The 18,144-nt window shown below is 40.7% G+C and overlaps 1 protein-coding gene across 2 annotated transcripts in view; it reads left to right on the forward strand.

Annotated features, from left to right (window-relative positions):
• LANCL1 (LanC like glutathione S-transferase 1) overlaps positions 1-18,144 on the forward strand; it is a 41,481-nt gene that overhangs the window by 9,423 nt on the left and 13,914 nt on the right. For both annotated transcript variants that reach the window (XM_010602189.3, XM_003406085.4), the window contains exon 4: positions 17,461-17,668. In XM_010602189.3, coding sequence (XP_010600491.1) covers positions 17,461-17,668 — 208 coding nt within the window. The remainder of the gene's footprint in view (positions 1-17,460; positions 17,669-18,144) is intronic.

Raw genomic sequence — 18,144 nt, forward strand, 5'->3', positions numbered from 1 at the left:
CTTTACAAACTATTTTACACTTGAAATTATCTTGGCTTTTATTTTAAGACAAAAGCAGAGGATACTATAAGGCAGTGACAGTGAGGTTAACATGGGCTTTAGTAGCATTCAAACATTATTTCCCCCAAAACCTGACATTTTTAGGCCTATGGGTTGTCACAGTGAGAGTTTACAGGCTGTATACCTGACTTTTACATTTTTTTATTCATAACAGAGGTGAATGCCCTGGCCCTAGAAAAGAAAGAAGGGAGGAGTTTATGAATTACCACAGCGGTATCATGTTGTCAAATGAAGCAGTTATTAACATAAATTCCTCTTATCGCCCTCATTTTTTCTCCATGAACAAGGTGTTGTGCAAATAATCAGTTTTTCAGACGGTAATTAATAGTTGCCAAATTATCGCTGTATACTAATGTTCAAAAACAACAATTCAGTAACTTAATAATAAACTGTTGAATGTAATGGTGTTCCCAAGGAAATCGAGGATCATCAGTATAAAGGTTCATGACCGTTTAATCTTTGCTGTAGAGATTAAAACACAGCTTCTGTTGATAAAATGTTACCGTGATTGACATTTGAATAACAAAAGCGAAAATGTATGTGCAGGCATGCTAATAATTAACGTTACATGTCAGGCACCGTTCTAAGGGCTTCACATGAATTAACTAATCTAAACCTCCCGACAACTCTATGGAATGGATACTATTTGTATCCTCATGACACTCGTGAGAAACCTAAATTAAAGCAAGGCTGAGTAGTATCTTGTTTAAGGTGGTTGTTAGCTGCCATCGAGTCATCCCCAACTCATGGTGACCCCATGTACAACAGAATGAAATGCTGCCCAGTCCTGTGCCATCTTTACAATCAGTGGCCGAGTCTGTTGTTGCAGCCACTGTATATTTTTCATGGCTTCCAACCTGGGGGCTCATCTTCCAACACTGTATTGGACAATAGTCTATTGTGATCGATAGGGTTTCTGTTGGTTAATTTTCAGAAGTAGATCACTAGGCCTTTCTTCCTCACCTGCCTTAGTCAGGAAGCTGCACTGAAACCTCTCCACCATGGGAGATCCTGCTGGTATTTGAAATACCAGTGGCATAGTTCCAGTATCATAAGCAACATGCACGCCCCCACAGTATAACAAACTAGTAAATGACAAAGTTAGGATTCACCCCCAGTGAACCTGGCTCCAGAGTCCTGCGCTTTGCCCATGGGTATGTATGTGTGTGTACTCTCAACTTCCACATTTGGAACTATTTCATACATTTTATAAGTGAAGACAATATATTATAAGCTATAGTATGGGATAGTTTGAGCACTTATAACATGATAGTCATGTTTTACAAAACCTACAAATGGCTAATTACTACTTAGATTTAAGTGTTTTATATAAAAGTAAGAATAAGCCCTGATTAAGCATGAAAGGAATTTGGAAAGAAAGAGGGGAAAGGTGGCTTGTTAGGCAGGAGTAATTACTCTTTAAAAGTCTGTCGTTGTTGTTGTTAGGTGCCGTCGAATCGGTTCCAACTCATAGCAACCCTATGACCACAGACCGAAACACTGCCCAGTTCTAGGACATGCTCACAGTCGTCGTTATGCTTGACCCCATTTTTGCAGCCACTGCATCAATCCATCTCTTTGAGGGTCTTCCTCTTTTCTGCTGACACTTACTTTACCAAGCGTGATGTCCTTCTGCAGGGATTGATACCTCCTGACAACATGTCCAAAGTATGTAACATGCAGTCTCGCCATCGTTGCTTCTAAGGAGCATTCTGGTTGTACTTCTTCGGGACAGATTGGTTGGTTCTTTTGGCAGTCCATGGTATATTCAGTATTCACCAGCAACATAATTCAAAGGTGTCAATTCTTTGATCTTCCTTATTCATTGTCCAGCTTTCATATGCATTTGATACAGTTGAAAATACCATGGCTTAGGTCAGGGATACCTTAGTCTTCAAGATGATATCTTTGGTTTTCAACATTTTACAGAGGTCCTTTGCAGCATATTTGCCCAATGCATCTTTTGATTTCTTGACTGCTGCTTCCATGGGTGTTGATTGTGGATCCAAGTAAAATGAAATCCTTGACAACTTCAATCTTTTCTCCGTTTATCATGATGTTGCTTATTGGTCCAGTTGTGAGACTTTTTGTTTTCTTTATGTTGAGGTGTAATCCATACTGAAGGCTCTGGTCTTTGATCTTTATCAGTAAGTGCTTCAAGGTTGTGTCATCTGCATAACACAGGTTGTTATTGAGTCTTCTTCTAATCCTGATGTCCCGTTCTTTTTCATATAGTCCAGCGTCTCGTATTATTTGCTCAGCATACAGATTGAATAAGTTTGGTTGAGGGTACAAGCCTGATGCATACCTTTCGTGATTTTAAACCTCACAGCATCCCCTTGCTCTATTTGAATGGCTGCCTCTTGATCTATGTACACGTTCCTCATGAGCACAATTCAGTGTTCTGGAATTCCCATTCTTCACAATATTATCCATGATTTTTTACGATCCACACAGTCAAATGCCTTTGCATAGTCAATAAAACACAGGTAAACATCCTTCTGGTATTCTCTGCTTTCAGCCAGAATCCATCTGACATCAGCAATGATATCCCTGGTTTCCACATCCTCTTTTGAATCCCATCTGAATTTCTGGTAGTTCCCTGTCGAAATACTGCTGCAGCTGCTTTTGAATGATCTTCAGCAAAATTTTACTTGCATGTGATATTAATGATATTGTTCAATAATTTCCACATTCTGTTGGATCAACTTTCTTGAAAATACATATAAATATGAATCTCTTCAATCAGTTGGCCAGGTAGCTGTCTTCCAAATGTCTTGGCATAGACAAGTGCGCACTTTCGGCGCTGCATCTGTTTGTCGAAACATCTCGACTGATATTCCATCAATTCTTGGCACTTGTTTTTCGCTAGTGCCTTCGATGCAGCTTGGACTTCTTCCTTCAGTACCATCGATTCGTGATTGTATGCTACCTCTTGAAATGGTTGAACGTTGACCAATTCTTTTTAGTATAATAACTGTGTATTTCTTCCATCTTCTTTTGATGCTTTCTGTGTCATTTAATATTTTCCCCCCAGAATCCTTCACTATTACAACTCGAGGCTTGAATTTTTTCTTCAGTTCCTTCACCTTGAGAAACGCTGATCGTGTTCTTCCCTTTTGGTTTTCTATCTCCGGCTCTTTGCACACGTCATTATATTTTGTTTTTTCAAGCCATCCTTTGAAATCTTCTGTTCAGTTCTTTTACTTCAGCATTTCTTCCTTCCATTGTAGCTGCTCAATGTTCAAGAGCAAGTTTCAGAGTCTCTTCTGACATCCATTTTTTTTTCTTCTTTTTTTTTAATTGTGCTTTAAGTGAAAGTTTACAAATCAAGTCAGTCTCTCATACAAAAACTTATATATCTTGCTATATAGTCCTAGTTGCTCTCCACCTAATGAGACAGCACACTTCTTCTCTCCACCCTGTATTCTCCGTGTCCATTCAGCCAGCCCCTGTCCCCTCTCTGCCTTTTCATCTCACCTCTAGACAGGAGCTGCCCACATAGCCTCATGTGTCTACTTGAGCCAAGAAACTCACTCCTCACCAGTATCATTTCCTGTTTATTGTCCAGTCCAATCCCTGCCTGAAGTGTTGTCTTTAGGAATGGTTCCAGTCTTGGGCTAACAGAAGGTCTGGGGACCATGACCTCCAGGGTCCTTCTAGTCTCAGTCAGACCATTAAGTCCGGTCTTTTTACGAAAATTTGAGGTCTGCATCCTACTGTTCTCCAGCTCTATCAGGGATTGTGTGTTGTGTTCCCTGTCAGCGTAGTCATCGGTTATATCTGGGCACCATCTAGTTCTTCTGGTGTCAGGCTGATGTAGTCTTTGGTTTATGTGGCCTTTTCTGTCTCTTGGGCTCATAATTACCTTGTGTCTTTGTTGTTCTTCATTCTCCTTTGCTCCATGTGGGTTGAGACCAATTGGTGCATCTTAGATGGCCACTTACTAGCATTTAAAACCCCAGATGCGACTCACCGAAGTGGGATTTTGTGACATCCATTTTGGTCTTTCCTTTCTTTCCTGTCTTTTTAATGGTCTCTTGCTTTCTTCATGTATGATGTCTTTGATGATATAATTCCACAACTTGTCTGGTCTTCAGTCACTAGTGTTCAATGGGTCAAATCTGTTCTTGCGATGGACTCTAAATTCAGGTGGGATATACTCAAGGCCGTAATTTGGCTCTCATTGACTTGTTCTCATTTTCTTCAGTTTCAACCTGAACTTGCATAGGAGCAGTTGACGGCCATTCCACAGTTGTAACTGATGAATATCGAGCTTTTCCATCGTCTCTTTCCACAGATATAGTTGATTTGATTCCTGTGTATCCCATCTGGCGAGGTCTGTGTGTACACTCGCCGTTTATGTTGAAAAAAGGTATTTGCAGTGAAGAAGTCGTTTTCTTGCAAAATTCTATCATTCGATCCCTGGCATCATTTGTGTCACCAAGGCCATATCTTCCAACTAGTAATCCTTCTTCTTTGTTTCCAACTTGCCCATTCCAGTCACTAGTAATTATCAATGCATCCTGATTGCATGTTCAATCAATTTCAGACTGCAGAAGCTAGTAAAAATCTTCAATTTCTTCATCTTTGGCCTTAGTGGATGGTGTGTAAATTTGAATAATGGTCGTATTAACTGGTCTTCCTTGTAAAAAAAAGCCTATTGCTGTCAAGTCGATTCCAACTCGTGGCAACCCTCTATAGGACAGAGTGGAACTGCCCCATACAGTTTCCAGGGAGTGCCTGGTGGATACGAACTGTCGACCTTTTGGTTAACAGCTGTAGGTCTTAACCAGTATGCCACCAGGGTTTCCAAGGTGTTCCTTATAGGCGTATGGATATTATCCTATCACTGACAGCTTTGTACTTCAGAAAAGATCTTGAAATGTTCTTTTTGAGGATGATTACAGCACCATTCCTCTTCAAGTTGTCATTACCTGCATAGTAGATCATATGATTGTCCCATTCAAAATGGCCAATATCAGTCCATTTCAGCTTACTGATGTCTAGGATATTGATGTTTATGCATTCCATTTCATTTTTGACAATTTCCAGTTTTCCTAGATTCATACTTTGCACATTCCAGGTTCCAATTATTAATGGATGTTTGCAGCTGTTCCCTCTCACTTTGAGTCATGCCACATCAGCAAATGAAGGTCCCAAAAGCTTGACTCCACGTCATAAGGTCAACTCTATTTTGAGGCAGCTTTTCGCCTAATCATCTTCTGAGTGCCCTCCAACCTTGGGGGGCTCATCTTCCAGCACTATATCAGACAGTGTTCCGCTGCCATTCATAAGGTTTGCACTGGCTAATGCTTTTCCGAAGTAGACTGCCGGGTCCTTCTTCTAGACTGGAAGCTCAGCTGAAACCTGTCCGCTGTGGGTGACCCTGCTGGTATTTGAATACCGGTGGCGTATTTTCCAGCATCACAGCAACACGCAAGCCCCTACAGTACGACAAACTGACAGACACGTGGGGGTAAAAGTCTATGGGAAATAGTTATTTAGGCTGGTCACAAAGTAAATGGTGGAAAGATTTATGGTCATTTACAGCTAGAAAAATAAAATTTCCAGTGTTTTATAGAAGATGTTTTTCCCCCTTCCTAATTGTGTATTAATGTATTCAGCATGGTTTCAGGATAGAAAATTAATCGGCACAAGACAGAAGTTTTTCCTCATAATTGCTTGTAGTTGAAAAGGCTTGTTGAGGATCTTCTTGAGTGAATTACCACCCGTAGTCTGAAATCAATCGGTTGCTTTTGCAGCTGTTAATAAGCAATATTTGAAATGAACAGCCTCAGTTCTTTTCACCAAAATCCTCCTTTAAAAAATTTAGTATGTTGGAGTATAATGCATCATGATGTTGATGTATGACATATGCTAGCAGTAAGCATTGAGTTGTTCATTTTTAGCTTTAATCCTTTCCCAGTAGATTTACAGGAGTTCTTTATAGCATGTGCTCACAGCTTTGGAAGCAAGGGAAGCATTTTGGTTATTTAGGTGTCCCAGTTTGGTTATTTAGGCTTTATACATGCCTGTACACAGAGCAGACAGCATAGAAAAATAGCAGGCACAGGGCCCTCCTAAGATCAAATTAGATTGTCACCTACTGAGTTTCCCTAGCTAGTGTCCAGGGTCATGTGGGGACTCACCAGAGAGCATAATGCCACCGGCCACTGGGCTGGTCTGAGTTTTGTTCCAGGTAAACCTTGGCTCTGGGAAGAAGGGGCAGGAGAAGATTTTAAAGTGCTTTATAAAATGGAAAGCACAAAACAATTGTGAAGAATTATTATTATAAAGAATTAAATTACCAAATGAAGTGTTCTTGTGTTAGAAATAAGCATTCAGTAGAAAAGATTGCTTCCCTTGCAGATAACATAGTAGAAAAGTTAAGTAAACCCAAGAGATGGCTGATCTCACTGGTATCTTTAAGAGAAAATGAGGGAGAGTGCTAGCCCTCATTTAATTTCATTTTTTTTCCCCACTCTTAGCTATGATGATTCCTAAGGGAAATGATGACCAGCTCACACTTTAAAAAAAAATATACACAGGACCCTAGGGCCTTTAGTTCTAAAGACATGACCCAATCTTCTATAACCGACTTAAAAAGTTAATGAGGCTAAGACTGGCATATATTTCCTCCTTTCAAGTATTAGATAACATTTTAAATAAGAGGATACGCAGCATAGTCCCTAGAGTAATATTAACTTGCACTCTAAATGCAAGTCATTATAGTGTTTCAAGATGTCCTTCCTCTGATCTGCCTACTGTGTAGTCTTTGAGCTACAGCTTTAGCTTCTCAGTCTTAGTTACTGCTGACACCAGACTTACATGAAAGGCATCACTCTGGCCAGGTGTTTTCTTTTTGTAATTTTACCTCTTTTTAAGTAGCTCTACATTTAGAGCCAGCATTTCAATGTCTAATTTGAGTCCTGGCCAAATGTCCTTCACCTTCATGAGAAGCACCTATCACTCCCAGCCAGAGGTGTTAGGACAAACTGAAGTAATCAAGGACATGGGTCTCTACCGAGTTTATTGGAGCATGTTGCAGTGGCCAAGTAGATAGATGAATACGCCAAGAGTGTCATTTGCTTTCTGACTCACTTAATATAGTGTCGATGTCATTGCACTCTAGGTTGAACTGCTAAGACACAGGTTGGAAGTGACTATCGGGTTTAGATGCCACCAGTATGCTTGGATGAGGCACAGAGATCAGGCTGAGGGTGTCTGCAGACAGAAGAAACGACAGTAGGGACAGAAGGAAGGCTGGAGCCACAGAAGACATATCTAAGCAGTTTGGCTTTTGCAGACAACAAGAAGGCTGGGGCCGTGTCTGTCATTTTCATTTCAGTAACTTCAGCACATAGCACAGTGCCAAGTACACAGTTGGTGCATAATAAGTATTTGTCGAATGAATGAAATGAATGAGGAGTACCCTGCTATTGCTATCTAGCTACCACCTACACAAACTAAAAAGCAGTAACTTAAAATTAGGTGGGATGGGGAAAGGACAGAAATTAAACTCACTTAAGATCTCTTAGGATGTGAAAGGCAGTCACATCTCTCACCCCTTCGACCTCTGATCCAATTGACAGATGATCTCAGAAGTTAGATAAGGTTCAGACTATCAGTTTTATAATTGATAAAGCTAGATAAGACCTGAGTCTAAAATGGGCTTTCTCCATCTTGGCCCCCAATTTGAACTACCTCCCCATACTCAAATGGAGCATCTGAACAGCCCAAGGTGTGGGTTTACCACAAGAGAATAGAGGAGAAAAGAGCCTGAGGACAGGGCAGATTCCCAGAAGGCCTAAGAGAGACACCAGATAGCACCAATCAGAGTAGTCTCTTCCTCCCCTGAGAGAAGTCAATGAAGGAGGAGAGAAGGTGGGGACACAGGGAGAGGGTGAGTATGGTTCCCTCTATGTGCTGTACATTCAGGCCAGGGATCAGAGATGGGACAAAGTGACTTTCATCTAACACAGATTCACAGTCTAATGGGGTTGGGCATTAATTGAGCAGTTACTATGTGCCATGACTTGTGATTAGCATGATTAATCTCACAATAACTATGTAGTAGCTACTGTTACTTCCATTTTACAGCTAATGATGCTGGGGCACAGAGAGGTCTAGTGAATTGGTTAAGATCACGCAGCTAGTAAGTGGCAGATCAGGCTTCATTCCCACACAGTGATTCCTGAGCCCATTCTCTTAACCACTACTGTGCTGAAGGATTTGGCACCATTATGCAGTCTGAACAAAAGACTAAGAGTGCTTCCTGATTTGCCAATTATGAAGCAATGGACTTCAGGGCACTGAGGGAAGGAGGAGGAAAGTATGTCTCCTTTTGTTTTTTAAATTGTACTTTAGGTGAAGGTTTATGGAACAAACTAGTTTCTCATTAAATAGTACACATATTGTTTTGTGAAATTAGTTGTCTCCTTTTTTTAATCTTTTTCTGTTGGACTCTCAGCTCTGGACATAGATAAAGGAGAAAAGACACATCTTCATAGTACTTCTTTGTTTTCTTTCCCACTCCTTTTTTTGGGGCAATATTAAAGGTGCAGAGTCACAACTAACCCCCTGCCCCCAGATTACCTGTATTAAAAGTGCTGGAGTACCCCCCAGACTTTCTGGAGCCATGGAGGCAGGATGAATCCCTGAAACTGTTGCCCTGAGATAATCTTTAAATCTTAAACCAAAAATATTCCCTAGTGTCTTCTTAAAACCAAACCATAGGTTAGCTTAACTAGTAAAAAAAAAAAAAAGTCTACTTTGAGCATTATGCTTTTTTAAGAGTTACTTATATGGGATCAAAGTGACAACAACAGCTCAAAAGATTAGCTAGGAACCTTAATGGGCAGTGAGTTTATGTTAATGGGGGAGAAATAACTCAGAAAAGGCGGGTGGGAATGGTTGCACAGCTTAAAGAATCTAATCAGTGTCACTGAATTGTACATGTAGAAACGGTTGAATTGGTGTATGTTTTGCTCTGTGTATTCTTAACAACAAAAGAAAATTTAAAGTACTGGAGTATGTGGAACACCAGCAGTTCAAGGTGCCCAGCTTTAATCTGCTTACTGAGCAGACATACTATTTACTTCACAGTGTTAATCTAAAAGGCTTTGTGGAGGGTGCTGTGCACCCCGACTACAGTGAGTGAAAATAGGAATTCTGCCCTAAGGACAACTGTAATTTAATTGAAGACACGGAATGCGCACATGGTCAGACACTCACACACCAAATTGAGGAACAGTTACAAAACAGTGTACTGGAAAATACCAACCTGGTTTAGAGAAACAGGTGATTGTACTGCATGGGGTTAGTCAGGGAAGGCCTGCACTTACTATATTTTCATAAATGAAGGGAAAAAACGTAGTAGTTGATGTACTTTTTAAGTTTCAACGAGGGAACAGTTTATTTGAAACTTAGAACGACCAGCCACCCCTCTTTTAGGGAGTTCTTACCTCCATATCATCCAAAGCTCTGGAGACCTACTCTGGGGTGCTAGCCAAGCACCTCCAGGACTCCTGCAGTGTCTATAATTTGAACATGATTTTTCCCACAAGAATACATGAAGGGAGTCTTTAAAAGCCTCGACTCAATACAACCTCAGTCAGGAAATACCTTGCAAAGCTGTTGTATCCTGGCAAAGATTTTTACATCAGTGTGGGCTGGTTGTCAAGTAAATGAGTAATGTTAAGGAGTGGTCTCTAGAATGCAAAATTACAGAAAAGTGTTTGAGCTGCTCATAATACCCATGGAGATTTTTATCATCTCCATATACTTTTGAGATGCTGCAAGGTCTTGATTGGTCAAAATGAATAGGACTAATGATCCCTCAGAAATTCAAAGGCTTAGTATTAATTATTTCTCAACAGCTGGCTGTATTTACAGTACTACTGGGGAGAAGTAGCTGAGTAAGGAAATTGCAGATTTAGAAGTGTCCCAAAACAGTTTAGCCTCCATTCCCAGACTAGTAGCTACAGAAGGAAACAGGATAGAAAATTCTAGTTCAGAGCTTCCATCCTGAAAGCCTAGGACTAGTACCTGTTGCAGAGTTTTATTTGGTCCTTGTCTTAGCTATCTAGTGTTGCTATAACAGAAATACCACAAATGGATGCCTTTAACGAAGAAAAAGTTATTCTCCCACAGTCCAGGAGGCTAGAAGTCCAATTTCATGGTGCCGGCTCCCAGGGAAGGCTTTCTGTTCCTGTACGCTCTGGGGAAAGGTCTTTGTCACCAATCTTCCCCTGGGCCTAGTAGTTTCTCCGCACAAGGACCCCAGGTCCAAAGGATGCACTGTGCTCCCCGTTCTTCTGTCTTGATGGTATGAGGTCCTTCTCCTCTCTGCTCACTAATCTCTTTTATATCTCAAAAAGAGATTGACTCGAGATACAACCTAATCCTGTAGGTTGCATCCAGTTTTATTAACACAACTGTCTCTAATACTGCCTCATTAACATCATAGAGGTTAAGATTTACAATGTTGTTGTTGTTAGCTGGAAACCCTGGTGGCGTAGTGGTTAAATGCTATGGCTACTAACCAAAGGGTCGGCAGTTTGAATCTGTCAGGCGCTCCTTGGAAACTCTATGGGGCAGTTCTACCCTGTCCTCTAGGGTCGCTATGAGTCAGACTCGACCGGGTTTGGTTTTTTTTTTGTTGTTAGGTGCCGTCGAGTTGGTTCCAACTCATAGCGACCCTATGCACAACAGAAAGAAACACTGCCCAGTCCTGCACCATCCTTACAGTCGTTGTTAAGCTTGAGCTCATTGTTGCAGCCACTGTGTCAATCTACCTTGTTGAGGGTCTTCCTCTTTTCTGCTGACCCTGTACTCTGCCAAGCATGATGTCCTTCTCCAGGAACTGATCCCTCTGAAGACATGTCCAAACTATGTAATACACAGTCTCGCCATCCTTGCCTCTAAGGAGCATTCTGGCGGCACTTCTTCCAAGACAGATTTGTTCGTTCTTTTGGCAGTCCATGGTATATTCAATATTCTTCACCAACACCACAATTCAAAGGCATCGACTCTTTTCGGTCTTCCTTATTCACTGTCCAGCTTTCACATGCATATGATGTGATTGAAAATACCATGGCTTGGGTCAGGCGCACCTTAGTCTTCAGGGTGACAGCTGTGCTCTTCAACACTTTGAAGAGGTCTTTTGCAGCAGATTTGCCCAATGCAATGCATCTTTTCATTTCTTGACTGCTGCCTCCATGGCTGTTGATTGTGGATCCAAGAAAAATGAAATCCTTGACAACTTCAATCTTTTCTCCATTTATCATGATGTTACTCATTATGAGGATTTTTTTTTTCTTTATGATGAGGTGTAAACCATACTGAAGGCTGTGGTCTTTGATCTTCATTAGTAAGTGCTTCAAGTCCTCTTCACTTTCAGCAAGCAAAGTTGTGTCAGGTGCATAACACAGGTTGTTAATGAGTCTTCCTCCAATCCTGATGCCCCGTTCTTCTTCATGTAGTCCAGCTTCTCTTATTATTTGTTCAGCATACAGATTAAATAGGTATGGTGAAAGAATACAACCCTCACGCACACCTTTCCTGACTTTAAACCAATCAGTATCCCCTTGTTCTGTCCGAACAACTGCCTCTTGATCTATATACAGGTTCCTCATGAGCACAATTAAGTGTTCTGGAATTCCCATTCTTCACAGTGTTATCCATAGTTTGTTATGATCCACACAGTCGGATGCCTTTGCAAAGTCAATAAAACACAGGTAGACATCCTTCTGGTATTCTCTGCTTTCAGCCAGAATCCATCTGACATCAGCAGTGATATCCCTGTTTCCACGTCCTCTTCTGAAACCAGCCAGAAGTTCCGGCAGTTCCCTGTTGATATACTGCTGCAGCCATTTTTGAATGATCTTCAGCAAAATTTTGCTTGAATGTGATATTAATGATATTGTTCTATAATTTCCACATTCAGTTGGATCACCTTTCTTGGGAATAGGCATAAATACGGATCTCTTCCAGTCAGTTGGCCAGGAAGCTGTCTTCCATATTTCTTGGCACAGACAGGTGAGCACCTCCAGTGCGGCATCTGTTTGTTGAAACATCTCAGTTGATATTCCATCAATTCCTGGAGCCTTGTTTTTTGCCAATGTCTTCAGAGCAGCTTGGATTTCTTCCTTCAGTACCATCGGTTCCTGATCATATGCCACTTCTTGAAATAGTTGAATATCGACTAATTCTTTTTGGTATAATGATTCTGTGTATTCCTTCCATCTTCTTTTGATGCTTCCTGCATCGTTTAATATTTTCCCCATGGAATCCTTCACTGTTGCAACTCGAGGCTTGAATTTTTTCTTCAGTTCTGTCAGCTTGAGAAACCCCGAGCGTGTTCCTCCCTTTTGGTTTTCCATCTCCAGCTCTTTGAACATGTAATTATAATACTTTGTCTTCTCGAGAGGCCCTTTGAAATCTTCTGTTCAGTTCTTTTACTTCATCAATTCTTCCTTTTGCTTTAGTTGCTGATGCTCAAGAGCAAGTTTCAGAGTCTCCTCTGACATCCATCTTGGTCTTTTCTTTCTTTCCTGTCTCTTCAATGACCTCTTGCTTTCTTCATGGATGATGTCCTTGATGTCATTCCACAACTCGTCTGGTCTTCGGTCACTAGTGTTCAATGCGTCAAACCTATTCTCGAGATGGTCTCTAAATTCAGGTGGGATATACTCAAGGTCATAACTTGGCTCTCGTGGATTTGCTCTGATTTTCTTCAGTTTCACCTTGAACTTGCATATGAGCAATTGATGGTCTGTTCCACAGCCGGCCCCGGCCTTGTTCTGACTGATGATAATTGAGCTTTTCCATCGTCTCTTTCCACAGATATAGTCAATTTGATTTCCGTGTGTTCTATCTGGCGAGGTCCATGTGTATAGTTGCCGTTTATGTTGGTGAAAGAAGGTATTCGCAATGAAGAAGTCGTTGGTCTTGCAAAATTCTGTCGTTCAATCTCCAGCATTGTTTCTATCCCCAAGGCCATATTTTCCAACTACTCATCCTTCCTCCTCATTTCCAACTTTCGCATTCCAATTGCCAGTAATTATCAATGCATCTTAAGTGCATGTTCGATCAATTTCAGACTACAGCAGCTGATAAAAATCTTCTATTTCTTCATCTTTGGCCCTAGTGGTTGGTGTGTAAATTTGAATAATAGTCATATTAACTGGTCTTCCTTGTAGGCGTATGGATATTATCCTCTTACTGACAGCGTTGTACTTCGGGATAGATGTTGAAATGTTCTTTTTGACGATGAATGTAGCACCATTCCTGTTCGAGTTGTCATTCCCAGCATAGTAGACTATATGATTGTTCGATTAAAAATGGCCAATACCAGTCCATTTCAGCTCACTAATGCCTAGGGTATCGACATTTATGTGTTGCATTTCATTTTTGACGATTTCGAATTTTCCTAGATTCATACTTCATACACTCCAGGTTCTGATTATTAATGGATGTTTGCAGCTGTTTCTTCTCATTTTGAGTCATGCCACAGCAGCAAATGGAAGTCTCAAAAGCTTGGCTCCATCCACATCATTAAGGTTGACTCTACTTTGAGGAGGCAGCACTTCCCCTGTTGTATTTTCAGTGCCTTCCAATCTGAGGGGCTTATCTTCCAGCACTATATCAGACAGTGTTCCACTGCTATTCATAAGGTTTTCACTGGCTAATGCTTTTCAGAAGTAGACTTCCGGGTCCTTCTTCGTAGTCTGTCTTAGTCTGGAAGCTCAGCTGAAACCTGTCCTCCATGGTTGACCCTGCTGATATCTGAATACCTGTGGCATAGCTTCCAGCATCACAGCAACCAAGACTTACAATACATGGGATAAATACATCAGGTCACAAAATGGAGGACAACCACACAATACTGTGGGAATCATGGCCTAGCCAAGTTGACACATATTTTTGGGGGACACAATTCAATCCATGACATTCCACCCTTTGGCCCCCAAAATTTACATCCTTGCCACATGTAAAACACGTTCATCCCATCATATCATCCCAAACGTCTGAAATCAACTCCAAGTCCAGCCCAGAAAAAATAGAAGAGGAAAGAAATGGCAAGTTCCCTCCATTCAAGAACATTTTCTGGAAGTTACCTCCACTACTCCTACTATGTCCCATAACTTAGTCAGACCCAGCTGTAAAGGAGACTCTTCTAGGCAGCCATGTGACCGGCTAAAATCAAGGGGCCTTATTGTTGAAAAAGAAAGAGACATTTGGGGGACCACTTACCAGTCTCTGTCAAAAGAGCTAAATCCTCATCGCTCAGAGTAGAATGTGTCAAAAACATCTGAAACAGATAAAATAAGAAATAGCACATAAGCATGTTATTAGAAATATGAAGGCAAATACTAGAAGAAATAGCTAAAATGGTTGAAAGTGGTTGCTCTGGGAGGCAGAAATCGGATACGGGACTGATGTTTTGTGTCTTAAGACTAGCAGTACTATTTGACTTTTTCAGTGAAGAACATAGTTATTTTGATAACAATTTGAGAAGTGTTGGTTAAAGCAGTGGCTGAGGCCAGGCCTTTGAGGACATATAAGGACTATGAATGCATTTCCCCTGCACAGTCCTGGTGTTGATCAGACAGCAGTAGGAGACGGAGGACAAAATGAGAGGGTAATAATTTAAAGCGGGTCGCCTGCAGATGAATGAAGATGAAGCCCAGTAAGGATCTAATTCTAGACAAAGCTCTTGACATTGATCATTTATGAAAAGGAGATTTTTTTTCCTTACCCATATACTGCAGTTGTATGCTTCTATCTATAAACCATAAGCATTGGTATATCTGATCAAGGTTCCCCACCTTGCCCGCTGTCTCCAAGCCTAAGCTCTTGGTGATTTAGGCACAGGTGGCGTTCTATACACAAATATTGTCAAGTGTTGGAGGATCAAGTTTAAGACATTTGGCCACATGTAGTTCCCCCATTTTTTATATTATTAAATTAGGGCCCATGGGTATAAAATATTGATGAGGCATAGACTCCAGACTTCCTGGAGCCGTGGAGGCTGGATGAATCCCTAAAACTAGTGCCCTGAGATAATCTATCAACCTTAAACCAAAAATATCGCCTGAAGAAGTCTTCTTAAAATCAAACAATAGCTTAGCTTAACCAGTAAACAATGTCTGCCTTGAGAATTATGCTCTTTTAAGATCTATATGGGATCAAATTGACAACAGCAACTCAAAAGATTACATAGGAAACCTAGGGGGCAGTGAGTTAATGTTAAAGGAGGAGGAACAACTCAGAAAAGGAGGGTGAGAATGACTGCACAGCTTGAATGTAATTAACATCATTGAATTGTACATGCAGAAATTATTGAATTGGTGTACTGTGTATATTCTCAACAACAAAAATAAAATAAACTCTTTTTAAAAAATTGAGGCATTAAATGTCTTAGGCATTTTGTCTTAGGCATTTTCCTGACCTTGGCAAATTCATAATAAACTTGTCCAAGAATTTTTTACAGATTAATATTGGCAGCAGCATTCCTTACTTGATGCCCTTTTCATCTGTGGGTGTTGTGTGACAGGGAAGGTAAACACCATAAACTACAACCCTCAGAAGTTTGCTTGTACACAGACACCGAGACCCAGAATAAGAGTGAAGAGAGATGGAACCTGAAGCTGCAGAATCCCACGACAGCCCTACTGGGGGGAAACTTAGATCAAAAAGAAAAAAAAAAAAAAAACAGGATTTTTCATCCAAATGAAATATTGTGAGACTTGAGAAATGATTATGTGTTTTTCCTGAGAAATGTATCAAATTTTACAGTTGCAAACCTTAATGTGTTTTGTTTGTTAAATATTTAGGACAAGAGGAACTGTTGATAATGAGAGACAAAAGGTCTGAAAAGGAAAGCAATCACTGGACTTGTATTTAATCACTTTTTATTTTTGCAGCTCTCAGTCATGTCATTATCTGGCTATGGTGCTTGCATAACTTAATTAGGGAGTTCAGACAGCAATGGGAACAGGAGGGCAACATGGAAGGGTAACAGTTTAAAATGGAGCGCCTGCAAATTCGTGGCACGGATGGAGATGAAGCCCATTAAGGACCTAATTCAAGAAGAAGCTCTTGACATTGATCATTTGTGAAAAGGAGATTTTTTTTCCTCACCCCTATACTGCAGTTGCGTACACTTATATCTACAAACTGTAAGCATTGGTACATCTGATCATCAGCTTGTAGAATTACTAACACAGAGCCACTTTGAAAGAGCAGACAAGGTTATTAACTTCGGCAGGAAATGAAAATTTGGCCTTAATATACATGTGAAATTGAATTGTCTGTAGCACAAAGCTTTGAAGATTACCCATGCAAAATGAGAAAACTATCTAAATTTAAAATTGTCCTCAGTACAGTGAAAAGTAATTTTGCAAGCAACATTTTTACTGCATTGAAATCCGTGAAGAGATTAGCTCTATTAATTTAGATTTAAACATAGGCTCTGTGTCTTCTAAAAATGGTAAATGAGATGGAAAATGTACTTTAAGGGGAAAAATGAGTTTCTGAAAATGCTGCAGGCGGGCAGGCTCCCTATTCCACATCTCTGAGTCCACCCTGAGACCAGACGGCTTCAAAGGGAAGGCTGTATCTACTGTGACAGGCATTTGGAATAAGGACATGCAGACACGCCTCAATTACACATCCCAGGCTTCCAGAGTGGCATACGGAGCCCATGGGGAAAGGCCCAAAGCAAAAGTCTCTGACAGCTTTCACATTATAGCTCCTGAAGTGGCTCGGCTCTCAACAGACAAAAAAGTAAAGGAGAAGCTGAGTATATTTTCTCAAATACCAAATAACTTTGTTTTCTTATAGTTCCTGCCTGGAATGATACTGGAGTGTGGATTTGATGACTCTAACTACCTTCTCACACAGGAAGTTGTCTTTTATATAAAAAGAAACTAAGGTTTTCATCCCCTCGTCTAAATAGCTTTAGCTCACAAGAACAAAACAAATTCATTTCTTATCAATTTGTTGTTCATTTAATAAATGATTATTTGTAACCATAGTTTGATGACTTATTTAACAATTAAAAAGAATACAGTAACACAATAGCCAGTGTACAACAGGGATTAATACTCAACTCTTTGTCTCTTTATTGGCCAGGGTCTTAGAGTTCTTATTATTAAGAGTTGTAATGATGGAGGAAGCTGAGAACAAGTTGTGTGCCTCTTCTAGTTCTTAGAGCTGCTTAGTAAGAGCTGACTCTCAAACTGAGGTCACCTGAACTCCCAGATAAGTTCCGTGTTTGCCATAGCTTATCAAAAGACACACCAGGATGATACAGTCCACTGGGCTTTCCTCATTTTTCTCTTTCCTCCCGTACTGTGTTAGGAGATGCCTTGTTTTCCTTTTGCTTCCCAGGTATTGCTGTGCTTTACTTACATCTCTATGATGTGTTCGGGGACCCTGCCTACCTGCAGATGGCACATGGCTACGTGAAGCAGAGTCTGAACTGTCTGAGCAAGCGTTCCATCACCTTCCTGTGTGGGGATGCAGGCCCTCTCGCTGCGGCTGCTGTACTGTATCACAAGATGAAGAATGCGAAGCAGGCAGAAGATTACATCACGCGGTAATCATTGTCCTTTCTGAGGACCGTTATCTAGACATCCTTATACATTCATTCTCCTTGTGTAGCAAAAGAACAGCCTAGTGAGTTTCCTCTTCTCCCAGCAGATAAATCTTCCTACTGTCATTTGATCAATTCTCACATTATTCCTATGTTTTAGTTAAGGGACAGCCATTATCATCCCTATTTTATTACAGAATACAGGACCCTGGCATGTTCCAGACCAGACATCAGTTCAGTAACAGAAATGAGATCAAGAGCCTAATCATGCAATTGCTAATAATGTAAGGTGCTAACTAAGATCAGTAATTTGAAAAAAGTACTGTTTACTTCCAGGAGAGGCCTGCCTCGTAAGAGCTACAAATTGACTCAAAACTGACTTCCCTGGGGGCAAATGACACATAAGTTCAGATCTGCAGTTTTAATATAAATACGGGTTGCCCACTAGAAGCTTATGAACAGGTTTTAGCAGAGTTTCC

Source organism: Loxodonta africana, chromosome 6 (genome assembly GCF_030014295.1).
Source record: "Loxodonta africana isolate mLoxAfr1 chromosome 6, mLoxAfr1.hap2, whole genome shotgun sequence".
Taxonomy (NCBI): domain Eukaryota; kingdom Metazoa; phylum Chordata; class Mammalia; order Proboscidea; family Elephantidae; genus Loxodonta; species Loxodonta africana.